At 33.9% G+C, this 22,363-nt stretch overlaps 4 protein-coding genes across 7 annotated transcripts; 3 read left to right on the top strand and 1 right to left on the bottom strand.

Moving 5' to 3' along the window:
* The first annotated feature begins 76 nt into the window (after positions 1 to 76).
* LOC105675452 (actin-binding protein IPP) lies at positions 77 to 5,451 on the top strand. The gene is made up of 7 exons (XM_012372628.2): positions 77 to 399; positions 1,105 to 1,630; positions 1,826 to 1,991; positions 2,238 to 2,584; positions 2,929 to 3,275; positions 3,489 to 3,709; positions 3,949 to 5,451. The coding sequence occupies exons 1-7, from the start codon at positions 330 to 332 to the stop codon at positions 4,183 to 4,185; spliced, it is 1,914 nt and encodes a 637-aa protein (XP_012228051.1). The 5' UTR covers positions 77 to 329; the 3' UTR covers positions 4,186 to 5,451.
* LOC105675450 (splicing factor 3B subunit 1-like) lies at positions 4,804 to 15,003 on the bottom strand. The gene is made up of 18 exons (XM_012372627.2): positions 14,862 to 15,003; positions 14,103 to 14,281; positions 13,753 to 13,924; positions 13,512 to 13,591; positions 13,237 to 13,404; positions 12,832 to 13,048; positions 12,287 to 12,691; positions 11,673 to 12,136; positions 11,226 to 11,583; positions 10,830 to 11,122; positions 10,596 to 10,721; positions 10,274 to 10,495; positions 9,969 to 10,151; positions 9,675 to 9,863; positions 9,334 to 9,509; positions 8,978 to 9,250; positions 8,633 to 8,849; positions 4,804 to 8,525 (listed from the first exon to the last, which is right to left on the bottom strand). The coding sequence occupies exons 1-18, from the start codon at positions 14,887 to 14,889 to the stop codon at positions 8,367 to 8,369; spliced, it is 3,909 nt and encodes a 1,302-aa protein (XP_012228050.1). The 5' UTR covers positions 14,890 to 15,003; the 3' UTR covers positions 4,804 to 8,366.
* LOC105675277 (L-threonine ammonia-lyase-like) lies at positions 14,977 to 17,574 on the top strand. 3 transcript variants are annotated; one of them, XM_067354762.1, is made up of 6 exons: positions 14,977 to 15,117; positions 15,662 to 15,860; positions 16,036 to 16,176; positions 16,596 to 16,757; positions 16,873 to 17,177; positions 17,323 to 17,574. In XM_067354762.1, the coding sequence occupies exons 3-6, from the start codon at positions 16,048 to 16,050 to the stop codon at positions 17,384 to 17,386; spliced, it is 660 nt and encodes a 219-aa protein (XP_067210863.1). In that variant the 5' UTR covers positions 14,977 to 15,117; positions 15,662 to 15,860; positions 16,036 to 16,047; the 3' UTR covers positions 17,387 to 17,574. The 3 variants fall into 3 exon arrangements, with proteins under 3 accessions (XP_067210863.1, XP_012227702.1, XP_067210862.1); XM_012372279.2 differs by lacking the exon at positions 14,977 to 15,117 and adding an exon at positions 15,393 to 15,530; XM_067354761.1 differs by lacking the exon at positions 14,977 to 15,117 and adding an exon at positions 15,505 to 15,602.
* A 708-nt stretch (positions 17,575 to 18,282) lies between these two features.
* Positions 18,283 to 22,109, top strand: LOC105675453 (L-threonine ammonia-lyase-like). 2 transcript variants are annotated; one of them, XM_012372630.2, is made up of 7 exons: positions 18,283 to 18,488; positions 18,726 to 18,815; positions 18,902 to 19,075; positions 19,505 to 19,887; positions 20,401 to 20,797; positions 20,963 to 21,270; positions 21,478 to 22,109. In XM_012372630.2, the coding sequence occupies exons 1-7, from the start codon at positions 18,453 to 18,455 to the stop codon at positions 21,788 to 21,790; spliced, it is 1,701 nt and encodes a 566-aa protein (XP_012228053.2). In that variant the 5' UTR covers positions 18,283 to 18,452; the 3' UTR covers positions 21,791 to 22,109. The 2 variants fall into 2 exon arrangements, with proteins under 2 accessions (XP_012228053.2, XP_067210853.1); XM_067354752.1 differs by having other exon boundaries at positions 18,343 to 18,483.
* The last annotated feature ends 254 nt before the right edge of the window (positions 22,110 to 22,363 follow it).

Below are 22,363 nucleotides of genomic sequence, written 5' to 3'. Positions count from 1 at the left end.
CCGTGGCATGTGCGCTATGCAAGTTTATCTGAATGTGCCCTTAAAGTGATTCATGAATGTAAACTATTAAAATTAAAAGCACTAGAGTGAATCAAGCAGGGATTTCTTTTCGTGGCTACATTGATATCTTCTTGTCTCGGCTTGCAACTACGTTCCTGTACTTAAATAGGTTATTTGACGTGATTTGATGTGTGAGTCAAGTTTATTCATAAAAGAACTGGTTACTTAATTTAGTGGATGATAGCAATTTTACGACATCTCAACGAACAGTTTATTTGTACGAGAATTAAAAATCGAACTGTGAATTGGTCAAAAATGTGGTGATAGTGATGCGCCTAAAGGAGAAAAATAACACAAAATCATTTAACAGCGTCTACAGGGTGCTTTCACGTTTATGTCGTGAGTATCTAACAAAGCAATCTTTATTTAATAATTTAATTTTTTAATTAAATTACTAATAAAATAAATTTATTAAACATTAAATCATAACATTTTTCAAGTCACTTTTTTTATGTAATCAGCTGGAAATTTTTAAAAGCACATATGTTTACATTCTCAAGTCCTTAAGTCTTTTAATTAAAGTTAGATAAATGTAAAAAAATCTATGAGATAATTCTCTATTTTGATATTTATCCAAAAGTGTCAACTTCTTGTTAATGACTTATATTTCTTTTCTTCACTGAATTCAAATAAAAACAAAGTTTTCGTTGAAGTAAACAAAGTATGATTTAAATGTTTGAAAATATTTTTTTTTTTTTAGAGGAACAATTTATAATTCTTTATCTTGAGTACAGGTAACTTTTACTGATATAAAAGTTACATTTGTAAATGTATATTTTAACAAAACAAAAGTTATTTAATAAGTTAAAGCTTTTGCATTAAGTTTAGGACTATAAAATTTATGAACTGCTGGAGTAACAGATTGTTACAGCTTTATATTAAGCATTACATTCAAATTAACTTTTATAAATTTTTATTGTTCTCTATATTTACAGCAAACTTTTAGATTTTTACATTTTTGTGTTATCAAATCAAACTTATTAAAATATCTTCTAAAATACTGTGTCGTGTGAATCAGCATTGTACTTATTCAAAAACTTGCAGGTTCTGTGGATAAAGGACAACTTGATGGTTTCATGGCGGATGGCGTAGCGCCAACCCTAAAGAATGGCCACAACTCAAATGCGAGTTTTACCAGCCAGCCGGTGAAGCCATCATCGGACGTGTCCAGCGTTGTTTATACTGTTGGCCACTATCCTTCGAAGCTCTTGCGTAATCTCAATGCACAGAGACTGGAGAATAAGTTCAGCGATGTGGGACTGGTCGCCGATGGCAAAGTCATCAGGGCTCACAGATCCGTCCTGGCCGCTGGTAGCGCCTACTTCAATGCCATGTTTACCGTCGGGCTGGTGGAGGAGCAACAAGAACTCGTGGAAATCCACTCGATCTCTCCTCATATACTTTCTCAGCTGGTGGACTTTATTTACAGCGGCAATGTGGACATCACTCAAGATAATGTACAGGAGCTATTTGCTGCCGCCGACATGCTCGAGCTAGACGACGTAGTAGCCGGCTGTATCAATTATCTCAAGCAACAGCTGCATTATTCTAACGCCCTTGGAATTTACAGGTGAGTTTATAAATGAGATTAAGGAATTTAATACGAATCTACCGCGGAAAATAATACGTAACAGGAAAGTTGTAAGATGTACATTTTTAAGAGACGTCTTGTTCAATAATGTTGTCATCTGTATGTAAAAATAACGAAATGTTGTTTCAAGAATTCAAATTATACAATAATATTTGTTGCTGCTTCTAATTATAGATTCGCAGAAGCACATAACAGACTGGATCTTCTGGAGACTGCCCTACGCTTTATAGAAGTCAATTTTCCACAAGTCTGTCAGGAGGAGGAATTTCTGGATCTACCCAAGGAGCATCTCGTTCATTTTCTCAGTAGCGATTACATTCACATAGATACTGAATGCCAGGTTTGTTATTTCGAAAGATTGAATAAATCAAGTGCATCTTGGTGCAATTTTACAACTTAACAGATCTGAAAATTGAAAAGATAAAATCAATAATACGTAAGCAAAGCCTTTTAAATTAAAACTTTACTTTGCTCTTTGATCAGGAATAATTTTTTTTGGAACTAGCTTAAAAAAATAAAAATAGGAGACACTATACAAATATATGTAACGAAGATTATGTTTGATAATTTTTTTTGCCTTTTACAGGTCTTCCAGGCCGCGTACAATTGGATCATTCACGACATCCCTGCGCGGCGATGCTATGTATTTGAGATCCTTGGCCATATACGCTTGCGACTGTGTTCATTAGCGAGGCTAGAGCGTATCATCCTAGAATGCAAGGACGCAAGTCTGATCGTAGCGTTGCGATCCATACAGAAGGATCTAGTCTCGAATAAAGGTTGCCTGGTGCCTCTTCACGCTCAGCCCAGGGTCTGTGCCAAGAAGAACATTCTGGTGATCGGCGGATCCAAGCGGGAGCACTCTGCGGACAGCTGGGGCAGAACCACTGAGAGCACTTACGAAACCATTGAGAAATACGACATATTCACCGGGTATAACGGCAATATTTTATTTATTTCAATTATTCTCTGTTCCAATCTTGAGATGAAACCCAATTAACCAAGTTTCTTTACGCGAGATCAATGAGATCTACGAGAATAGAAAAAAAAGTATGTTTTTAATCTGTCTTCATTATAGTTAACTAAACCGCTCTATCACTTATTCTAAAGTGTAAAAGAGTGATTTAAATGCGTACAAGCAAAAGACATGTTTTTTTAAATATGTTAAATGTGTTAATTGGTAAATTCTTTCTTTTTGCAGTCAAATTATTTTGTCTACATAAAAGCAGCTGAGGTAGAATCTTAATTTCTAATACAAGAAATTAATATTTCTTTAGAGAATGGAGCGAAGTGGCCCCAATCAGCATAGGGCGCATTCTACCTGGAGTGGCCCTGCTGGACGGCAAAGTATACGTCGTCGGCGGTGAGCTGGAGTCCTGCATAATTGCCAATTGCGAGTGCTACGATCCTCGCGACAACGTATGGACATCGATCGCTTGCATGGAAGAACCCAGATGCGACTTCGGTCTCTGTGCCTTGGATAACTGCTTGTACGCATTCGGCGGATGGGTGGGCGAGGATATTGGCGGTTCCATTGAGATATACGATCCGATTACTAACACGTGGACTCTCGACGGCTACCTTCCGGAGCCACGATTCAGTATGGGTGTCGTCGCATACGAAGGTAAGTCTCTCTTTTTTTTTTTTTAAGTAATGTCCTGTCATATCGATTATTATTGTAGTTCTTCAAAAACAAAGTTAAAAAGGCAGTAAGAAGCAACTGTCGGAGCGCGAAAATTGTTAACTATTATTTTCACTTCAACTATTGTTTTATAATATTATACTGTTATTTCTACAATATTATTTTTCTCGGCTCTAATTAACGAATTCTTTACAGGATTAATTTATATTGTGGGTGGCTGCACTCATAACAGCCGACATCGTCAGGATGTGCTGAGTTACAATCCTGTCACCAGAGAATGGAACGATTTGGCACCGATGCTCACCCCACGCTCACAAATGGGAATCACCATCCTCGATGGGCACATGTATGTTGTTGGCGGTACTAGTAAAAATCAAGAAGTCTTAACATCAGTCGAAAGATACTCCTTCGAGAAGGTAATTTATTTTTCTTTATCATTTATTAGTTAATTCTGTTCGTTTTTTTAAAGAAATTTTTTATTTTAATCGCGATTAATACAATAAAGACTCAATCATCAAAATATTTGGGGCGCTGTTTTCTACAACTTCGCTTCTTAGCAAAAAGTAACTGGTTTTGCATACGAATTCTTGACAATCGATAAATAAAGAACGATAGACAGAAGAATCCTTATTGATTTCTAATTGATTTGTTTCAGAACAAATGGGCTGCCGTCGCTCCCATGAGCATGGGCAAGTTTTATCCGGCGGTCGCGGCGGCCGACAGTCGGCTCTACGTTATAGGCGGCGACCAGTCGCAAGAAATCAATTTCTATCGCACGCAGATCACGATCTCTACTGTCGAGTGCTACGATCCCCACACAAACAAATGGCACGAGTGCGCCTCTTTACCGTCGAGCAGAGGCGAGGCGACGGCAATCGTCGCGCCTTTCTGATTGATGTTTTGAATGTCCGTTTCGTTTGACATGTTTGCTCGGCGCTTCTTACTTTTCCTACACTTCCTTTTTTTTTTCGATATCTGCTCTGCGCTGTCCATCTTCATCAATTTGCATCCATTAGGTAGGTATTGAAAAAAATTCTATTAATTTTTTAATATTCCATCATTTCATCATTTTATTTTTAACACTCGCATAGAGATGCTACGTGCAGTCGAATGTCGAGAACTTGTCTGTTATCAACCAGCTAAATGTTTGTAATGTGAACTTTTACATTTTTTTCTCACTATACATTTGATACACGAACGTCCAAGTGTGCGCAGAATGAAAGGACTGAGAAGAGACTTCTCGAAACAACACGAGCATTATTTGACTTCCGAAGAGTTCAAACATTTTTTATATTTTAGATCAATGGGGAGATTATTATTATTTTTCATAGATACGTTGTAATCGTTAATTCGAAGGAACTTCAGATCCAAAGAGTGCAGGGTCTGAATGTGTTTTAAAAAAACCCCAGGATCTAAGAAACAAACAAAAATCTAGTTTTATCATTTAAAGAGTTTGGATTTGATGGCACTTAGAATTCAGATGTCTTCACTTCCAGACGTTCAACAGGTAAATCTTTTTGCAATAAAATCTATGAAAGCATGTATGCATGGGAAAGAAAAATGACATCCGAGATATCAGACGTTCGAAAAAAGCAGGGTCCAAACCATTCATGTTATCAAGAATTTTGGATCCAAATCATGAAATTAAAAAAAACGTACAATCCCAAAAAATGATGTCTAGAAATATCAAGCAGAGAAATTGTCTTTGGTTTATGTATATTCTCGATTTCATTTCTTGGATTGCACGTTCTCGATCTATGTTACGATTAGCTATTCTCTATGTTACAAACCATTATCTATGTTACAATCAGATTAGAGAAAAACCGCGAACGGATTTGAAAACAACAGAGATGTTCGTAATGATAACGTACAGCGAATACGTACAGGAAATACTCGAGTACTTTTTATTAATTAATGACAAGTATTAATCATGTGCGCTAGGAAGGACTGAGCCTCTTTATATATTATTAATATAGTCACATACCAAAGTTATCATAATTTTTAATCGCATCGCTACAAGTTAATAGCCTGTTAAACGTAATATATGTAAGGAATTATAAGATAAATCCAAAGACACTTATCTTTGGAGCGTGTAAGGGTCTAAAGGATCTTCAAAACTTTAAAAAAAAAAAAAAAAAAAATTATAGCATTCCCACAAGTCTGTCACGATAGCATTTACAGAGTATTGCCGCAATTATGAAGTCCGAATACATAAACTAATCAAGAGTCCTAAATTCACACACAGACGAATAATTGTAAGGTTCAAGAATTTTAACGAGTCTTGTATGCTCTACGCGTTATAAAATTTTAGTCTTCCGAAATTTTTCAGTTAAAAGAAAAATCAATTGGCATTTAAGAGGAAAAGAAAGTTTTAACATGTAATTTATAAATCTAACAAGTATGTAAAAAGAGTGCACTTCAAGACTCAATCATTCGAAAGTTCTTGGAGCCTTTAACCCTTGGCATTTTGGAAACTTTGGATTCGTGAATCCGGAGAAGGATACCTTAATGTAATAAAATAACGAGGTGTTTCTTAATTAGTGAAGTCGCGCGCCCAATGTTTTGTAAAGTTTAAGGCCACATTTTATAAAACCGTTCTAAGAATCGAAGAGTCGTCGCTGATCGTTGTAACTAATCGTCGATGTAACAATCCAATTTGCCATTGTTCGAGATGCGATGTTTGGTGCTACCGCGAACATTCGTCAAACGATACTCGATTATTCTCAAATCTTTCGACACGCAGGGTAAATATGGGTGAGATGACCTTGTTGGGTAATTGATCCTTTATTAATCCCGATTGCTTGAGTGTTAAATAAGTTCTTAAGCTTGTCACCTCCGCTATCTTTCTTCATTCTAAAATAGAGAAGAAATGACATACAATTGAGCATTCAATTGAGCATATAATTGTTTCATACATTACGTGGGTTTCATTGTCAAGTGTTAAACTAAACAAATATCACGATTGTGCTGGAACATGCAACTTGATTTCTGATAAATTCATATATTGCTAAATCTACTGACCTATCGTAGGCTGTGTGAAAACAAAGCACATATTAATATGTGTGAAATTAGAAATCTAGTATTTGTGAATATGTAATTCTATGATATTCTAGGAAATTATGACTTGAGACATAACGTTTTCTTAGGGCTCTACAAAAATGCTTTAAAAGTTTATAAATTTATTTATTATTTATATTATTTATTATCTATTTAATATATGTCTTATTTTTATTAAATTTACAATCAATGAATCCAGTGGATCTAGCAATTTATAAATTTATGAACATGCGATGTATTATATATATGTATATAATAAATGTATAGAGTTATTTTTTAAATTAATTTTGTTTATATTTTCGGAGATTAATCTTGAAAAACTTTTAAATCGTAAAATTGAAGCAATGGGCATCTCTGGCATGTTTATCCCTCCTAAGTAAAAATCAGTAAAGCGAAATTTTAGAGGGTATAAGATGATAAATATACAACACAATTTATGTATATTTGTGATCAATCAATAAAAACTGCTGACACCATTTGCGCTTGTTCTACGCTTGGAATTTTAATTTATCATTAGATGAAAGAATCCTTTTTTTCTAATTTTCTATATGAAATATTTTTATTATAATTAATATATATACGATCATTTTTAACATACAGCGCAAGAAAATTATTTACAATAACTTTTTACTTATTAATATTTATCTTCGTCAAACAATAACAAAAATCAGTTTAGCAACGTATTTTTGGTGAATAACATTTATGCTAATCGTCAAGAATACAGTGACTCACAAAATTGATCTCTAATATGTTGAAAGTTACAAAGAAGTTTATTATAAAAACATTTAGGAATATTTTTATTAGTACTTTTCTGACAATTAATAAGCTACAAAAATTTGTTTCAATAACTTGTACTCTCTTTACTTTCTGTTTCATCTCTTCTTTCTTTTTATATCAATAACAATTTTATAGAATTTTCAAAATATTAACAGATCAATTTCATAAGCAATTATATATCAAATTATCGTGTTAAATAGCACATTTATATTGCACAACAAAAATATTGAATTGAGAAACTGCAATGTCAAAAATCCCTCAAAAAATCTATATTTAATTTAGCTATTAGCGAATATTCCTATTTAATAGTTTTTCTAGCTTGGAATAGCACATTCCAAGAACTTAGGACAATTCAATAAACCTGACTGAAGATCTCACGGTACTTAAAATTTGAAAAATACAGAGTTTAAAGATCTCTGTACAGACGCTGACAAAAATCTTAGCACCCAAAAAATCCAAAACTAAAAAAGTTTTAGAATTCAAGAGATCTAAAATTAGAAAAACTACAATCTAAGACCACAGACTATGTGGCGCTGATACATTTTGATGTCTTCACAATCAATATCAGAACCGTCAATATATCTACATGATACATAAATCTGCAACGTAAAGCTCTTCTTGATCTTCCGTTGCAGTCATTTCGATACGGAAGCGAGGAATTATATAAATTTATTATCTGCGAGAAATAAATTAGTTTTTTTTTCACCACTATCTGTGCTTAATAATATAAATACGTAAAAAATGTCAAAAACTTGCATTTTGATTCATGGAAAAAAAAAATATAAATCTTAATCAATTGTTATGTAACTCAATTTTAGTGGAATATGTATGGCACATGTAAATTGTATTGTATGTTTATTTTCTAACGTAAAACAAAATTAAAAGAAGTTTGTGGCATAATAATCTATACTATCAAACTGAAATAGTGGCGAGGAACAAACTTATACAATTTCTCGCTTCTGATATTATAATTTAATATTGCAACAAGGCGCCCAAAGCCTTAGAGTAATACATTATCAGCCTTTTACATTAACCATCAGAATTGACTGCATTTACGTTACATACTTCATTATTCTGCAATCTGTCCCAACAGCTTCCCAATATTACTAACTTTTTTCAAGATCCAGATGTTGATTTCACAGACTTGCGAAAAAGAATTCTGCAATTCTCATGAATTCATCTTTACAACGATGAGCTTCAGAAATGTAAGAACTGTACTTTATAATCATCAGTTCCTTATTACAGTACATAATCCAGTTCATATCTTATATATTGGTTCTTTGGATCATTCATAATACGAGGGTAACCAGCTACAAGAGCATCCTGTCCACCAATGTAAAGAGAATTGTATATCTTCCAGTAGACGTCGCGAACTTTACGGGCTGGATGAAATAAACCCTGTAATAAAAAAAGAAATATAATACATGTAAACAATAATGCACTTCTAATACTTCTCGCGAACGAAAAGTTACCGATGCGTGCATTCTATTAATATAACTACGTACTTGTAGTGTATACTGTAAAATCTTGATAGGTCCAAGCGCAACGCGCAATCCATCCACAGCATCCATAAATGCTTGGACCAAATGTGGTGAAGTTTCGAAAACATTCGGCCACACATGATTCAATAAATGTATCAACGCATCTTCGCATCCAAATCCATAAACGCCTAATGCCATGTGTTTGATAGCAGCACAGGCCGTCTGTCTGTGTACTAAGTCCCTGAAAAATGATGAGAAAAAATTTGAGAGTTAGTTGAAATTATTATGTCAAATTATTCCTAAATTAGTCGCACAAAAAGATGCTTGAAGAAAAGTATATTACTTGTATGTTGCGGTTTAAACACCCACCTGTCCATAAGTGCATCTTCTAGCAATGGACTCACAGCGTAAATATAATCTTTACCCATTTCACCGATATACTCGAATAAGAATGACAAGGATTTCAATACTCCATTCTGTACGTTTAACTCAGGTACTCTGTATTCGTTCATCAATGCAGGTAATACTGTAAAAGGGCTACACGTTTCAGCAACGATGGCAATAGCCACTGTTGTGCAAACGCGATTCTGACGTTCCTGGACTTTCAAATTATTCAAAAGTGTCGCTAACACATCGTGCGGTCTGTTGAAGAAAAATTAAAAAGCTATATATAAATGTAAACATTTTATACATACGTATAGACAGCGTTAAATGACCAAACTTACCCAATAGCTTTGGCGATATAACCAAAAGTATTTACTGTCGCTCTTCTAATAGCCTTTTTGTGGGCTTTCAATAATTCTAACAATTCGAAACATATCCTCATCCATTCTCGTGCGGAAACATATTCGGGACCACGATCAGCGATTCTGCCCACGAGGTCAATGCAATTTTCTTGCACCTAATCAAAACAAAATCAGCAATTTATTAAGTAAAAAGGAATAAAACAAGGCAAGTGTGTTCGAGAAATATTCAACTTTACAACTGATTACAATTTTATTTTATACAACGACATGAATAATATCAAATTTGAGAGTAAAAGAACTAAAATATATTCGATTTTTACCTTTTCATGTCTGTTCTTCAAGATAGGAGTAAGTCTTGGTAATAAATCTTTGATAGGTGGTGTCATTTTCGTCATTCCTATGACATTAACAATGGCTTTCAATGCCCCTAAAATACTACCTAATACTTCTGGATATTCTTCACCTAAATACTCGTACAACACGACTCCCAAGTGTCCCATTAATTTTTCCTGGAAGTATCATATACATCATTTATATTGTTTTGCGATTATATTGTAAATTTATTTCAAATTTCGTGGAAAATTGAAAAATATAATCTATAATGCATCCCTTACCTCTTGACAAGTCTTCATGACCACTGCGATACGCGAAATAAGATCTGCAGCTTGCTGTCTTACTTTTGCCGATTTGTTATTCAACCTCCACAATATTGTACCACATATTTGAGGAAGATATGCCTTTACTCTTTTACCTAATGTGTTCACAATCGTACCAAAACCATTCAACATAACTACGTCCTACAAACAAAATTAATTTCAATTTCTTTCTTCCTTTCAATAAATAATCCACAATTTATTTGTGTGTTTATACGAATCGATTACTTAGAGTTTATATCAGTTTTATTCAAATTTCAACCGACCTCGGTTGTTTGCTCCTGGAAGGCATATAGAATTCCATCAATGAGCTGCTCCTCTAGACGAGAATCGACATCTGCTGCTCCTAAATTGCCCATTATCTTCTCGATGGTTTCCATAACCATCTTTCTATATTGTTCATTTTCATCCTTTAGATCATCCACTACTCTGTTAATAATTTCTGATGCACCCACTTTGTTGGCTATTTCTACCGTCGTGTCTACAAGCTGCAATTTTATTTATTTTGTAATTCACGTAGTTAAGAATTTATTAATTTGTGTATTTAAAAGTATTAAAATATTTCGTAGTAATATTTTAGCTCGTTACCTGTCTGTAATTTCTACGATCTAATGCCATGCGATGATTCCAGAAATGTTTGAAGAAGTGAGGCAGAATTTCATCCTTTATATACTGAGCTTCCACACCATCCGTTGCACAACACTGTTTGACTACCTATTTTTTAAATACAATTTAGACAAAATGTTAAAAAACTCACTTTGGGACGATGCAACTAATTTATAAAATATGATACAGTAAAAATGGTAAATACTAATATCTTACCTTCAACACAATCTTTTTCATTTCTTCATCGGGCGACTGGAATTCACGTATAAGGATTAGCATTACTTCCCTGGTATAATAATTCGCGTACTCTGCGTCCATCAATGGGATGAGATAGCCGATAGCTTTTAAGAATGCTGCTAAACCTTTTCCTCTGTGCGTGCGGATACCTTTCCAAAGCGGTTTTAGCACCGAGTCGAAGCTTTCGATACCGTATGGTGTTGCTGCTTCAGCCAGTGCAGCAATGGCTAATGCGGTAATTGTTCGTACTTTCTGCTGCTCATCGACTAAACCTATAAAATTACATGCCATAATTAGTTTCCAAAATAAACATTTCCATATATATAATATTAAAAAAAGGACAATTTATATTTACATTATATTACTTTTACTTACCATGTTCTATGATCTCTACCAAACTTTTCAGATGTGGCAGAATGGCACAGCCCATTAAAATAGCTATTTGTTGCACGATTTTGATACCAGTGTGTCGCGCTTGCCACGATTTCTTACTGCGGCAAACAGCTTTTAAGAAAGGGAGAAGGGAAGGAATTCCAAGAGCGGATGCGACGACAGCGAATGCTCTTGCTGTGGTATTGCGTACGTATTCGTCAATATTATCGATATCTGGTCTCATTGTAGAGATCATTGTGGCTAAACCCGCAGCCTTTGCCAAATTTGAAATAATCTCTCTACCTTCGACACGAGCATAGTAATCCTCATCGATCAATAGAGGTTCGATGACGACAAGAATCTAAAAATTTGAATAGTGTAATAAAAATTAAGTAAGATTGAAGAAGTGAAATAAAATGATAATAAATTCATAACAATAAAAACAATTACCTTGTGCACATACGGTCGTACTAAATCGTCCAACTTATAAAGAATGCGATCGATAACTTTGACTAGCAGATGACGTTCTTGATCTTCAAGAGTAGGTGACATAAGAAGCGGAAGGATCTGGTTGAAGAGCGGTCCAGCACCAAATTCTCTTGCTTTGTCCGTTATTTGTCTCAAAGCAGCTTTACGCATTGGCGGTGTTCCGTTTTTTATTTTTAAAAGCAATTTCATAATTTTTCTTTCTTTCTGTTCTTCAGGACTCAACGTTTCTTCGTCCACGTCAACTAACAGTTTATCGAAATACTGCGCGTCTTCTGGTTTCATAAATGGCAAATTGCCCTTTGGTTGATTGTCGACATACTTGGCGCTTTTATCCTCCGTTTGAATGAAGAAACCTTGAGGCGTGCCCGCGATGGGTGTGGGTGTTGCAGTGAGCTTCCTAGCAGGTGTGCGAATAGGTATGTATCCTAAAAAAGTGCATAGAACAATTACACATACATTCTAATTAAAAAATCTCAAAGAGAGAGTTTTCAGTTTTTTATAAAAATAATTTCTAAAACGTATTAAATCTGTTTTAGAAGATATTTCTAAGAAAAAATAATAATTTTCTCTTTCACCTGCTGGTGGCTGTAGGATCTTGTATCCGGGAGGAAACAGCGCATCCAACTCATCGTCTGACAAAGGTCTATTTCGTTCGTCTATCTCGCGCTCCCAACGATAAGCCTGCAGTTGTTCGGGTGTCATAGACATCAAATGTCCTGGTGTCGGAGTAGCCAGACCCATCGCTTTGGGTCCCGTCGGTGTGACGGCACTCGGAGTCAATATCGTCGTCTGATGAGGCGTCGTGAGAGGCGTCGCCGGAGTCTGCGGCGTCATCGAGCCCGGCGTTTGATTCGACGGTGTCTCGTCCCATCGACTTCGTCGCTTACTCGCTGACGGTGTCGGAGTTTCTTGTATCAAATCTCCGGCGACGCGATCGGTTCTTGGAGTCTCTGCCCAACCGCTGTTATGTCCAGGAGTTTCTAAGGTTAGTGACATATTGAATATGTTAATTTACACTTTAATATCAAATATAAAACTACTATTCAATAAGAATGTGAATATATATTTAATTCTACAATTCATTATTTGTAAAACAAGTAACGATATACTACAACCAAACCTCGCTCAGTCTTCGGAGTTTCATCCCAACGATTTCTTCGACTCGTCACAGTCTTTTCATGCGAAGGCGTTTCCCTTCCTGGAGTCACGGCTCCCGGTGTTGCGTGTGCTGGTGTGGCGTCCCACATTCTCGTACTCACTCCCGGTGTAGCTCCGGGGGTTTCTGCCCCTTTACCATGACCTGGAGTTTCATCCCATCTAATAACAGCTGGCGTTACCTATAATTATAAAAAAATTACAACAAAAAAGGTAAGAAATTGGATTTATATCATATTGTTTTAGATTAATCAAGTTTATGGGAAATTTAATAGATAATTTTAAAGAAATTTCATGAAATTCGTATTAAATTAAGTAGATTTAAGTAAAAAGAGAATAAAAGTTCATAAGGATAATGTTGCAAACGTACATCTGCGTTATCCCAGGATGTGGGTGTTGCTGAAGTTCCAGATAATTTTTTCTGTATGGGAGTATCATCCGTTTGGTCCCAACGACCTTTCTTTTTAGGAGCTGGTTTGGGTTCGCCGTTAGCTTTCAGAGTACCATCCTTAGCCTTTTCTGCTAATCTTTTTCTCAGCTGTAAGAAAATGTGTATACAAGAAATATATAGTATTAGAAGTTCTACAATTATATATTTGCCTTAAACGCTTTTATATTAAAAAAGATTAAAATACTTTAACACACCTCTGTCTCTTCACCTTTGAGCATTTGTTCTCTCATAATCTCGGTATATGTTCTAGAACCGACGTCAGGAGTCTTGCCACCTTTAATCAAAAAAGAAATCACATTAATTAATATTTTTCGAGTTAATTGATTGAAATCAGTTAAACAGTTGCACGCATATTTAATATACTGATCGTTCAGCAAATGAATTACTTATTTATCACTTTTTTATCGTAGCCAATTTCTCATAAATTATACCAACCCTCAGCAAAGGGATCGACACGTTCAGGAGAGATAATCATTCTCCGTCTTTTCTGTCGGTACTCATCTTCCCTGTCAGCTATGGTAGGCCGTCGTCTGTCGGCAAATGGATCATAATCTTTCTCCTCTCGATCAGCTATGGTGGGTCGTTTGTCCGCAAACGGATCATAATCCTATTCGCAGAAAAGATTTTCTTCAAAATTTTGTCCTTTTACTACATACAAAGCTATATCTATTTTTAGCAATTAAAACGACAATGTTTAACTTTCCAGCAAATGCATCTCAAAAAATACAGTTTTATAGAAAAATTTTCAATATTATAATTGTAAAAAATAAATAGTAATGTAATACCTCAATCTCATCGTTGGTTGCAATCGATGTAACGTAGCCATCAAATTTATTATTACTGCTATCATAAATATCTTGATCATAGAAACCAGTTTTTCCCAAAGCAACTTGATCTTTCTCAGATGCTGTGTTCAGAAGCTCCTTCTTTTTTGACTGTATTTCTCTTATCTGAGCTTCAATGTCTGCAACAAATATACATAAAATTATTACAAAGATTCAAATGTATACAAAATATCCATTAAGAATGCTAGACACAGAGAAATAATGGCTTTTCATATAATAAAAAAGAAATGAGTAAAATAAAATTTTTATGCAAAATGTCTTTCTTGAATTATAGATTAAAAATTAAATAAAAAAGTTGGAGAATTGATTTAATAAAGTGTTATATCATATAGAGATTCAGTCTGCTGTAAATTTTTGTGCACAACTAAAATTGCTTTACAAATAGAACTTGCACTATTCTGGTTCTCACTGTAAAATAAGTGACATAATGCTAATTCAATTTTCTGACAGACTTTGACAATGTATGTAAGAGATGTTCAATATATGATTCGTAATGTGTGAAGGAAATATTTTAAACATTTCTATATTAATCATTTAATTAATATTAACTATTTTTCTTAACTTTTGTTGAGCAGAGTGGAACAAATGTTTATATATACATTTATATATGTTTAATTAATGTTTATTCTATATTTACATTTAAAAGCATAAACAGTGCACTCAAAAAATTAGCCGGAAAATATTAAGAGAAAAGGATACCCTTATGCGTTCTCGGAATGGAGTCCATCGTGATGCAAAAGCGGTGAACACCAGTGAACCACCAGCGAAACACCAACAAACATACGTAAACACGCTGAATTTAGCAAAATGTTGAATCGGCTGAGATGATGATTTACTCTAAATGCACCGAATCTATAAAAACGCGCACACTGCGCCCTAGTAACAGCTGTTCATATTTCTTGAAGTTAGAAATGTTTAACTTTCATAACTGTCCAGGGGCCCTGGGGGCTCAGAGGTAATTGCAACAGTGGTAATTGAAGAGCAGTGATATTACCAATTATTTCAATCGTCCGATATAAAAATCATAAAAATAGAGAAATGGTTACAGATGGTTAGGTTAGTTTTTAATTGCTTATGACATGGATTACTTTTTAAAATTATTATTACGAAATTGATCAAATATATCGTGCATTTCAATAAAATGTGCATTATATTTTCATAAATGTCACACAATTAGACGAAATAGTGAAGAATAATGAATAAATAGAAATATTAGTTTCTGTTTGAATGACAATGTTGACAATAAGATTGTCAACACAGACATTCTCTCCCTTGAAGAATATTTTTGTTTTCGAAACTCAGTTAAATCGAGTTGGTTATTATAGATTGACATAGATAATCTGCAGTCGTAAGTGATTTACGCGACAAGTAAGTAATTTTCAGTGTTACACTGCAATCATGGATTTGGATAATGAAATTTCGCTTAAGCGCGTACAAATGGTATCAAAAATATAATTATTATTGAAGATAATGATTGTTGAAGTGTATTTTTTTCACAGTCCTTCACGACAGGAAGAAAAGATGGAAAAAACAGAAGTCGAGTGCAATTTGAGTGCAATTTTTAATACATGTAACATTGAATCCGTAACAGACGACACGGCATCAGTTCAATTTTCATTTCCACAGAAAATAACGTATATGGACATTGAAATGGCGGCGATTATGATAAATAATTATATTTAAAACATTCCATGTGAGGCAAGGATATTTTTAAATTTAATTTATTCCTAAGTTGCATTTAACAAAATTAAAAATAATTCAGCTACAACAATCTCAAAATTGATAAATCTTAAAACTTTAAATGCGAAATTGAGAAAGAAATTGAATAAAGAAAAAAATTTGGATATATAAAATATCTAAAATTGCTTTTCAGAGATCATGCGTGATGCACCACACGCTAAGGAACATCGATTTATATTTCAAGCACGAAATATTCCAATACGGCGGCAGCAGCAAAGGACGCGGCGTGTGTTATGCTTTGCTACAACATTTAAAAACACAGACGAAGAAAGAGGTAATATCGGCTTCAATGGGCAATCTTGCTATAGCTTTTTGCCATTATGCAAATATATTAAAAGTCGCAGTGAAAGTGGTAATGCCGAAAACAGAGCACACATATCAAAAATCAGAATGTGTAAAGAATTGTCCGGGCAGTACGCCAAAGTAATAATCGAAGGCGATGATATAAAAAGTGCTACAAAAACCGCAATGGAAATTGCACAGAAAAAAGACCTGGTTTACATTGGGTACCTAAATCTTTGAAATAATAATTAGTATTTAAAAATAGTATTAAATAAAATAACATTTTAAAAAATTTTGATAAATTTAACATTATTTTACTATTCAACAACTTATTTAATCAAAAAAACAAAAGAAAAAATTAAACATTTTTTTTATTGTTAATTATTTCTAATGTAAATAATTTTGAATAAGGATGATCATCCCAACATCATCATTGGACAAGGAACCTTAGGTTTGGAAATCGCTCGCGAGATGCCTGATCTTGATGCGGTGATTGTACCTGTTGGAAGTGGTGGATTGATTGCGGGTATAGCAGTAGCTTTACAGAAAACAAGTCCAACTACAATGGTTATTGTAAGTGCACAATTATTTTTGTCGAGCCATCAATTGTAAACAGATTACTTTTTTTACTTAATTATTTATTAGTCACTTTTGTGAATTATAGATAATGAATAATTTTCAATCGTAGGGAGTCGAGTCAGAAATGTGTCCGAATTTCAGCAAAGCGCGCGAAGCGGGCAAACCAGTGGAAGTCCCTTTAAAATTTTGCAGCTTGACTGATGAATTGGCAATTCCTGTGATAGGACATAACGCGTTTTACAATGCGAATTCATTGATCAAAACCATGATCACGGTCAAGGAAGAGTGGGTAGAAGCCGCGATTTTGAAGTTAATTGAAGATGAGAAGTACGTCGTCGAGGGTTCGGGAGCGGCAGGTTTAGCAGCAATCTCATCTGCTCAGCTTATGATGAACCGGCGGTCTGATAGAAAATGGTGAATTTTTTCATAAATTCCTATACACTTATTATTCATATAATCAATATTCATAATTTATTTATTACTTTATATTTTTTAATGCTTAATTTTGAAATTTGCAACTAATGCCACAAAGATAATATCGTAATTCTCTGCATCGCAGGTGCATAGCGTTACCATTGTGCGCTGGTAATCTTTCTCCGAGCACCACGGAAACTTGCATCTAATTCGGGTTAACCGCCATGAATTGTCTTTTGGAATTCACGGTACAACTTATGAATAGGCCGAACTATATAGAACAGCTCCATAACGATCTGGTAAATCAGAAAGTTTTTGTAAAAGACATCACATACCATAGACTGTATGCCAAAGTCGTCTGCATGACGAAAAATATACAACATACCAATCTTCTCAAGCAATTTCTCGACGAGTACTATCCAACGTTGAGCGACTTCCAGCCCGTGTTTGAAATCTCCTCCTTATAATTAATGTCAGTATTGCGAATTTTAGTTTCAGAAAATTAATGGAGTTGCTCAAGCGTATTACATTTTAATAGTGGAAGATGTGTACTAAGGAAGTTTGGCAATAATTAAATATATATAATGCAAACATGATATTCATTAACATTTTACTTTGAAGTTACAAGACTGATTAAACGTGCATGATAAAATGTTCATATATAATATGTGATAAATATTTCACAGATGAATGCCTAAAAATAATCAAGTAAATTTATACAAACATATATTCGATTTGTCTCCTTTTCAAATTGTAGCTTTTTAAAATTTTAATAGAGATTATGTTAAAGATTTTTACAACAGAATTTTGCAAATGATAAAAGGACTACATTTGTTTCGTTTACATTATTTCTTTCTTTATAATTTTAAGCTATTTTTCGAAAAATAAACTCAAAATTGACCAGAAGCTCGTTCAAGAAAAGTACGCTTAGCGAAAGTCACTCTGGATATGTAACTGATTATACACGCATTTCAGTTACAAATTGTTATAAATCGTATATGATTCGGAGAAATCCCTTCTGATTGTGGCATATATTATTTGTAGCTGTTGGTTTGGTTGCAGATTTCGTAAAAACGACACAATTACACTGTGATGACAACAAACAAACTCCGAACGATATACTAATAATAAGGTCGTGCCCCTTCCTTTTCCTTTCCCACCGAAGAACACATTCAATCTTGGAACCGATCGAATCGAATACGTTATTAACTGTCATACGGTTGATGTGTCGCAAGTAAAACGTGGAACAAGTGATTTTTGACTTTGTGCAAAACCATGTCTGAGGAGGCGATGCTTATTTCACCGGGTGGAGTATGATCACGATTTATCTTAGCTATTTTTAATTTTTATTAACTACCATAAACAAAATTACATTTTCTTACATACACTGTAGAAATCATGTTTTAATGTCGGAAAATATTTTGATGATAACAATTCAAAATGTGTACCGTTGAAGATGCGCGATATTTTTATATGTAATTTAATTGATTTATTCAGCGCTTGTTTAGCTTATAAAAAAATAGAGACTAATTCCAATTTGATTTACAGTCTACTGTGTCGTCAAATTCGACGGACAACTCTTTACTATCTTCTGAAGTGCAAGTTACACATGAAAATGCTTTGGAGCAAATTGATTCGGTTAGAATTTAATCGATTTATTCAATTCAATGCTTGTTAGCTTATAAAAAAATAGTTCAAGAGACTAATTCCAAGTTGATTTACAGTCTAATGTGTCATCAAATTTGACCGAGGGTCACTATCTTCTGAAACACAAATTACAAAGGTCTCTATCTTCTGAAACGCAAATTACAAATCTAGAAGCAATTACGTTGGAGCAACTTGAGTCGGTTAGAAATGAACTACGTAATAACACAATGATAAAAGTGACATCATGCGAGGTAAACAATTTTAGTCTTAAACAAAATTGAAAATAGCTAATAAATATGAGACATTAAAAATGTCTCACAATATATTTAATTACTTTGATAGGCAACTTTTAAGAAAGCATACATTAAGTGTATGTAGACTAATCTTTAAATATTTCAATACAGAAATAATTCTATCTTTTTCTTTGTATAATAATAATAATTTTTTGTAAAGAGAATAAAAATTTAACGGAATTCAGAAATGTGTTTGAGAGCAAAGTTGCCAAATGTGTTTCCTTTTTCACTTAATACAAAATTTGGCATAAAATGAGTTTTTTCAGTTACAATCTGTAAGTTGTTTTCTTAAAATATAAGGCAATCAAGTTAGTGAAAGAATTCACGTATTATGCGTCTTTAAAGTACAAATTTAATAGACTTTTTATCGAATGTGATTACTTTCAGCCTACACGCGCAATATCAAATAAGTTCAGCACACTTAACATAAACTGCTACATGAAGTTTGAGATGCGTCAACATTGCGGCAGCTGCAAAGCGCGTGGCGTAGCTTATGCTGTACTCCAACATTTTGCAAAATACCAAATGAAACCTATAGTATCAGCTTCGTTGGGCAATTTTGCTATAGCCCTTTGTTATTATGCGCCTCAATTCGAAATACCTATAACGGTAATAGTGCCAAAAATGATATCGTTATCGAAAATCACTATGTGTCAGGATTACTTAGTGAAAAGCGCCAATTCAAAGGTGATAACCTATGGCGAGAATCTAGAAGAAACTGTGAAATTCGCTATGGATACCGCAAGCAGTGAAGACATGATTTACATTGGGTAAATTTTTGAAATATTATAATTAATGTAACGTGTAGTTTTTTTTTTCAAGGACAAAATAATAATAGAAAATATACAAAATCAGAAACGTGGATGCTGAAGCGCAAAAGATATTATAAATTAGTACATAATAATCGCAAATACATTTTGATCACAATTTTGACTTTTTTTCAATTTATCAGAATATAATTTTTGTGTATTATTTTATAACATCTTTTGCGTTCCAGCATTTGCGCTTAGTTCTGGTTCTTGTTATCTTTTTTTATTATTGGATTGTCACTAAAGTATTTTCACTATTATATGTATATTTTCACCATTCCTCTGTCTTTTTTCTTTACATTTCATAATTTCTTTTTCTTATTCTCTATTCTCCATTATACAAAAATTAAAGAAATTAATATTTGATTTTTCCATTTTAATCACTTATTAATTTTGAGAATTATTATTTTGATTTTGATAATTTCATGAAAGTTCTCTCGTGAATCAATTAATCAATTAATATTTTTTAAATAGAGAGGACCATCCGGACGTTATTATTGGCCAAGCAACCGTAGGTCTCGACATTTTAGATGACATGGAAAAGTTTGAAAATGTTGATGTGCACAATTTAGAAAACGTAGGAGTTTCGGGAGAAGCTGGAGTTTCGGGAGAAGCGGGAGTTTCGGGAGAAGCTGGAGTTTCGGGAGAAGCGGGAGTTTCGGGAGAAGCGGGAGTTTCGGGAGAAGCTGGAGTTTCGGGAGAAGCTGGAGTTTCGAGAGAAGCTGGAGTTTCGGGAGAAGCTGGAGTTTCGGGAGAAGCGGAAGTTCCAAAAGAAGTGAAAAATGTTATTATGGTACCTATTACAAGTGGTTCATTGATCGCAGGTGTTGCAATGGTTGTCAAGAAAAAAAAACCATCTACTATAGTTATTGTAAGTTGAGTTATTCTTCTTAAGTTATGAATTCTAACGGATTATATTCTTTCTCACTTCAATGCAATTAGCCATGTTTTAATTCAATATTTGGAGATTTTAAAGATTTGAAAAAAATATACTTTGTAATTTACGTAAATTGTGACGAATGATTTTAAATCGTAGGGAATCGAATCGGAAATGTGTCCGAATTTCAGCACGTCGCGCGAAGCGGGCGAGCCAGTAGTGGTTCCTGCAAATTATTCCACTCTGGCTGATGAATTAGCAGTTCCGAAGATAGGAACTAATGCGTTTTCCATTGCAAACCCACTGATCGACGGTTTGATCACGGTGAAGGAAGGCTGGATCGCGGCTGCGATGTGTCAAGTAATCCAGCACGAAGGGTACACCGTGGAGGGTTCGGGAGCAATGGGTTTAGCAGCGATCTTGTACGGTGACACGAAAATTTTCGAGACTCATAAGAATGTAAAAAAGTAAGTTTCTTTAAAACTCGATAGTCTTCTTTAAGGTTTATTTCTAACTTCATATTTATTTAATCTCTTCTTGAAGAGTAAGTCATTTTCTCAATCCCTAGGATAAACATCACATTTGTTATTGTAATATTATTTTTTTAAATATTTTGTCGTGATGAAGCACGCATTAATCGGTGATATATAATATCATAATTCTTTGTATCGCAGTGTGGTGTTGCTATTGAGCGATGGTAATCTCGACCCGACTGTCGTGGAGAAATGCGTCCAAGTTGGATTGTACACGCAGAAACGTGTCTTGGAATTTACGGTGCAAATGATAAATCAGTCGCAAGCTATGGAAAATCTCATTAAGAAACTGAAGGACCTCGGTATCATTATGTATAAGATTGAATATCGTACATCAAGCGTCCAAATAGTCTGCGAAACCAAGGATGAGTCACACGCGAATCTACTCGAGCAACTTCTTAATAAGGATCACGCCGGATGGAGCGGATTCCAGCTTTCAAAACAATTGTTTTAGTTATTGTAATTTTTTTCTTGATGAATTGATTTAATTATTTATTTATTTCTTAATAATTTAATAATTTAAAACTACTAATCGTATTTTCAAATTTAAACAATTAGTTTTAATTATTTAAAGTTATTCTAATTCAAACTTAGTATAATTATTGAAATGTCACACGTAAAATCTGGAAAATATATTTTTTTAAATTTGAAATGAGTGAATGCGTATAAAGATAGATGTGTATTCTTTTATGTTTTACTTTAAGGTATATGAAGATAGATTTTAAAAATATGTAAAAAGTTTGATAAATAAATAATAATTCTCTTTTTCTACAGTTCACTCAGAATTATTGTTTTTTGCATAATGTTAACATATATACCGAATTTGTCAAGTTACGTCAGTTTTTTGTAAGACTTCGATTATCAACGAAATACTTATTATTGATTCAGTATCGACAGCGCTAGATAAAATTTCGTGACCATAAATGGTGCCTCGGACATCAGCAATTAAAGAGCAATAACATTATCGACCTGCACTACATTGTTATTATTAAGTTCTACATTTTTTCTACTAGATGGCGCTATAATA

This window comes from Linepithema humile, chromosome 5, assembly GCF_040581485.1.
Source record: "Linepithema humile isolate Giens D197 chromosome 5, Lhum_UNIL_v1.0, whole genome shotgun sequence".
Taxonomy (NCBI): Eukaryota; Metazoa; Arthropoda; class Insecta; order Hymenoptera; family Formicidae; genus Linepithema; species Linepithema humile.
The sequence above is the reverse complement of the archived record's forward strand: the minus strand, read 5'-3'. Positions and strand labels throughout refer to the sequence as shown.

Excerpts from the sequence above, each read along its gene's own strand:
- LOC105675452 (XM_012372628.2), top strand. The coding sequence starts at position 330 with ATGCGCCTAAAGGAGAAAAATAACACAAAATCATTTAACAGCGTCTAC. Across the intron at positions 400-1,104 it reads GGTGCTTTCACGTTTATGTC|GTTCTGTGGATAAAGGACAA; the intron begins GTGAGTATCTAA and ends AAAAACTTGCAG. Across the intron at positions 1,631-1,825 it reads AACGCCCTTGGAATTTACAG|ATTCGCAGAAGCACATAACA; the intron begins GTGAGTTTATAA and ends TTCTAATTATAG.
- LOC105675450 (XM_012372627.2), bottom strand. The coding sequence starts at position 14,889 with ATGGACTCCATTCCGAGAACGCATAAGG. Across the intron at positions 12,692-12,831 it reads AACTCCGAAGACTGAGCGAG|AAACTCCTGGACATAACAGC; the intron begins GTTTGGTTGTAG and ends CACTAACCTTAG. Across the intron at positions 9,510-9,674 it reads TGAAGAACAGACATGAAAAG|GTGCAAGAAAATTGCATTGA; the intron begins GTAAAAATCGAA and ends TGTTTTGATTAG.
- LOC105675277 (XM_067354762.1), top strand. The coding sequence starts at position 16,048 with ATGCACCACACGCTAAGGAACATCGATTTATATTTCAAGCACGAAATA. Across the intron at positions 16,177-16,595 it reads AAACACAGACGAAGAAAGAG|GATGATCATCCCAACATCAT; the intron begins GTAATATCGGCT and ends ATTTTGAATAAG. Across the intron at positions 17,178-17,322 it reads CGGCGGTCTGATAGAAAATG|GTGCATAGCGTTACCATTGT; the intron begins GTGAATTTTTTC and ends TCTGCATCGCAG.
- LOC105675453 (XM_012372630.2), top strand. The coding sequence starts at position 18,453 with ATGTCTGAGGAGGCGATGCTTATTTCACCGGGTGGA. Across the intron at positions 19,076-19,504 it reads TAAAAGTGACATCATGCGAG|CCTACACGCGCAATATCAAA; the intron begins GTAAACAATTTT and ends GATTACTTTCAG. Across the intron at positions 21,271-21,477 it reads ACTCATAAGAATGTAAAAAA|TGTGGTGTTGCTATTGAGCG; the intron begins GTAAGTTTCTTT and ends TTTGTATCGCAG.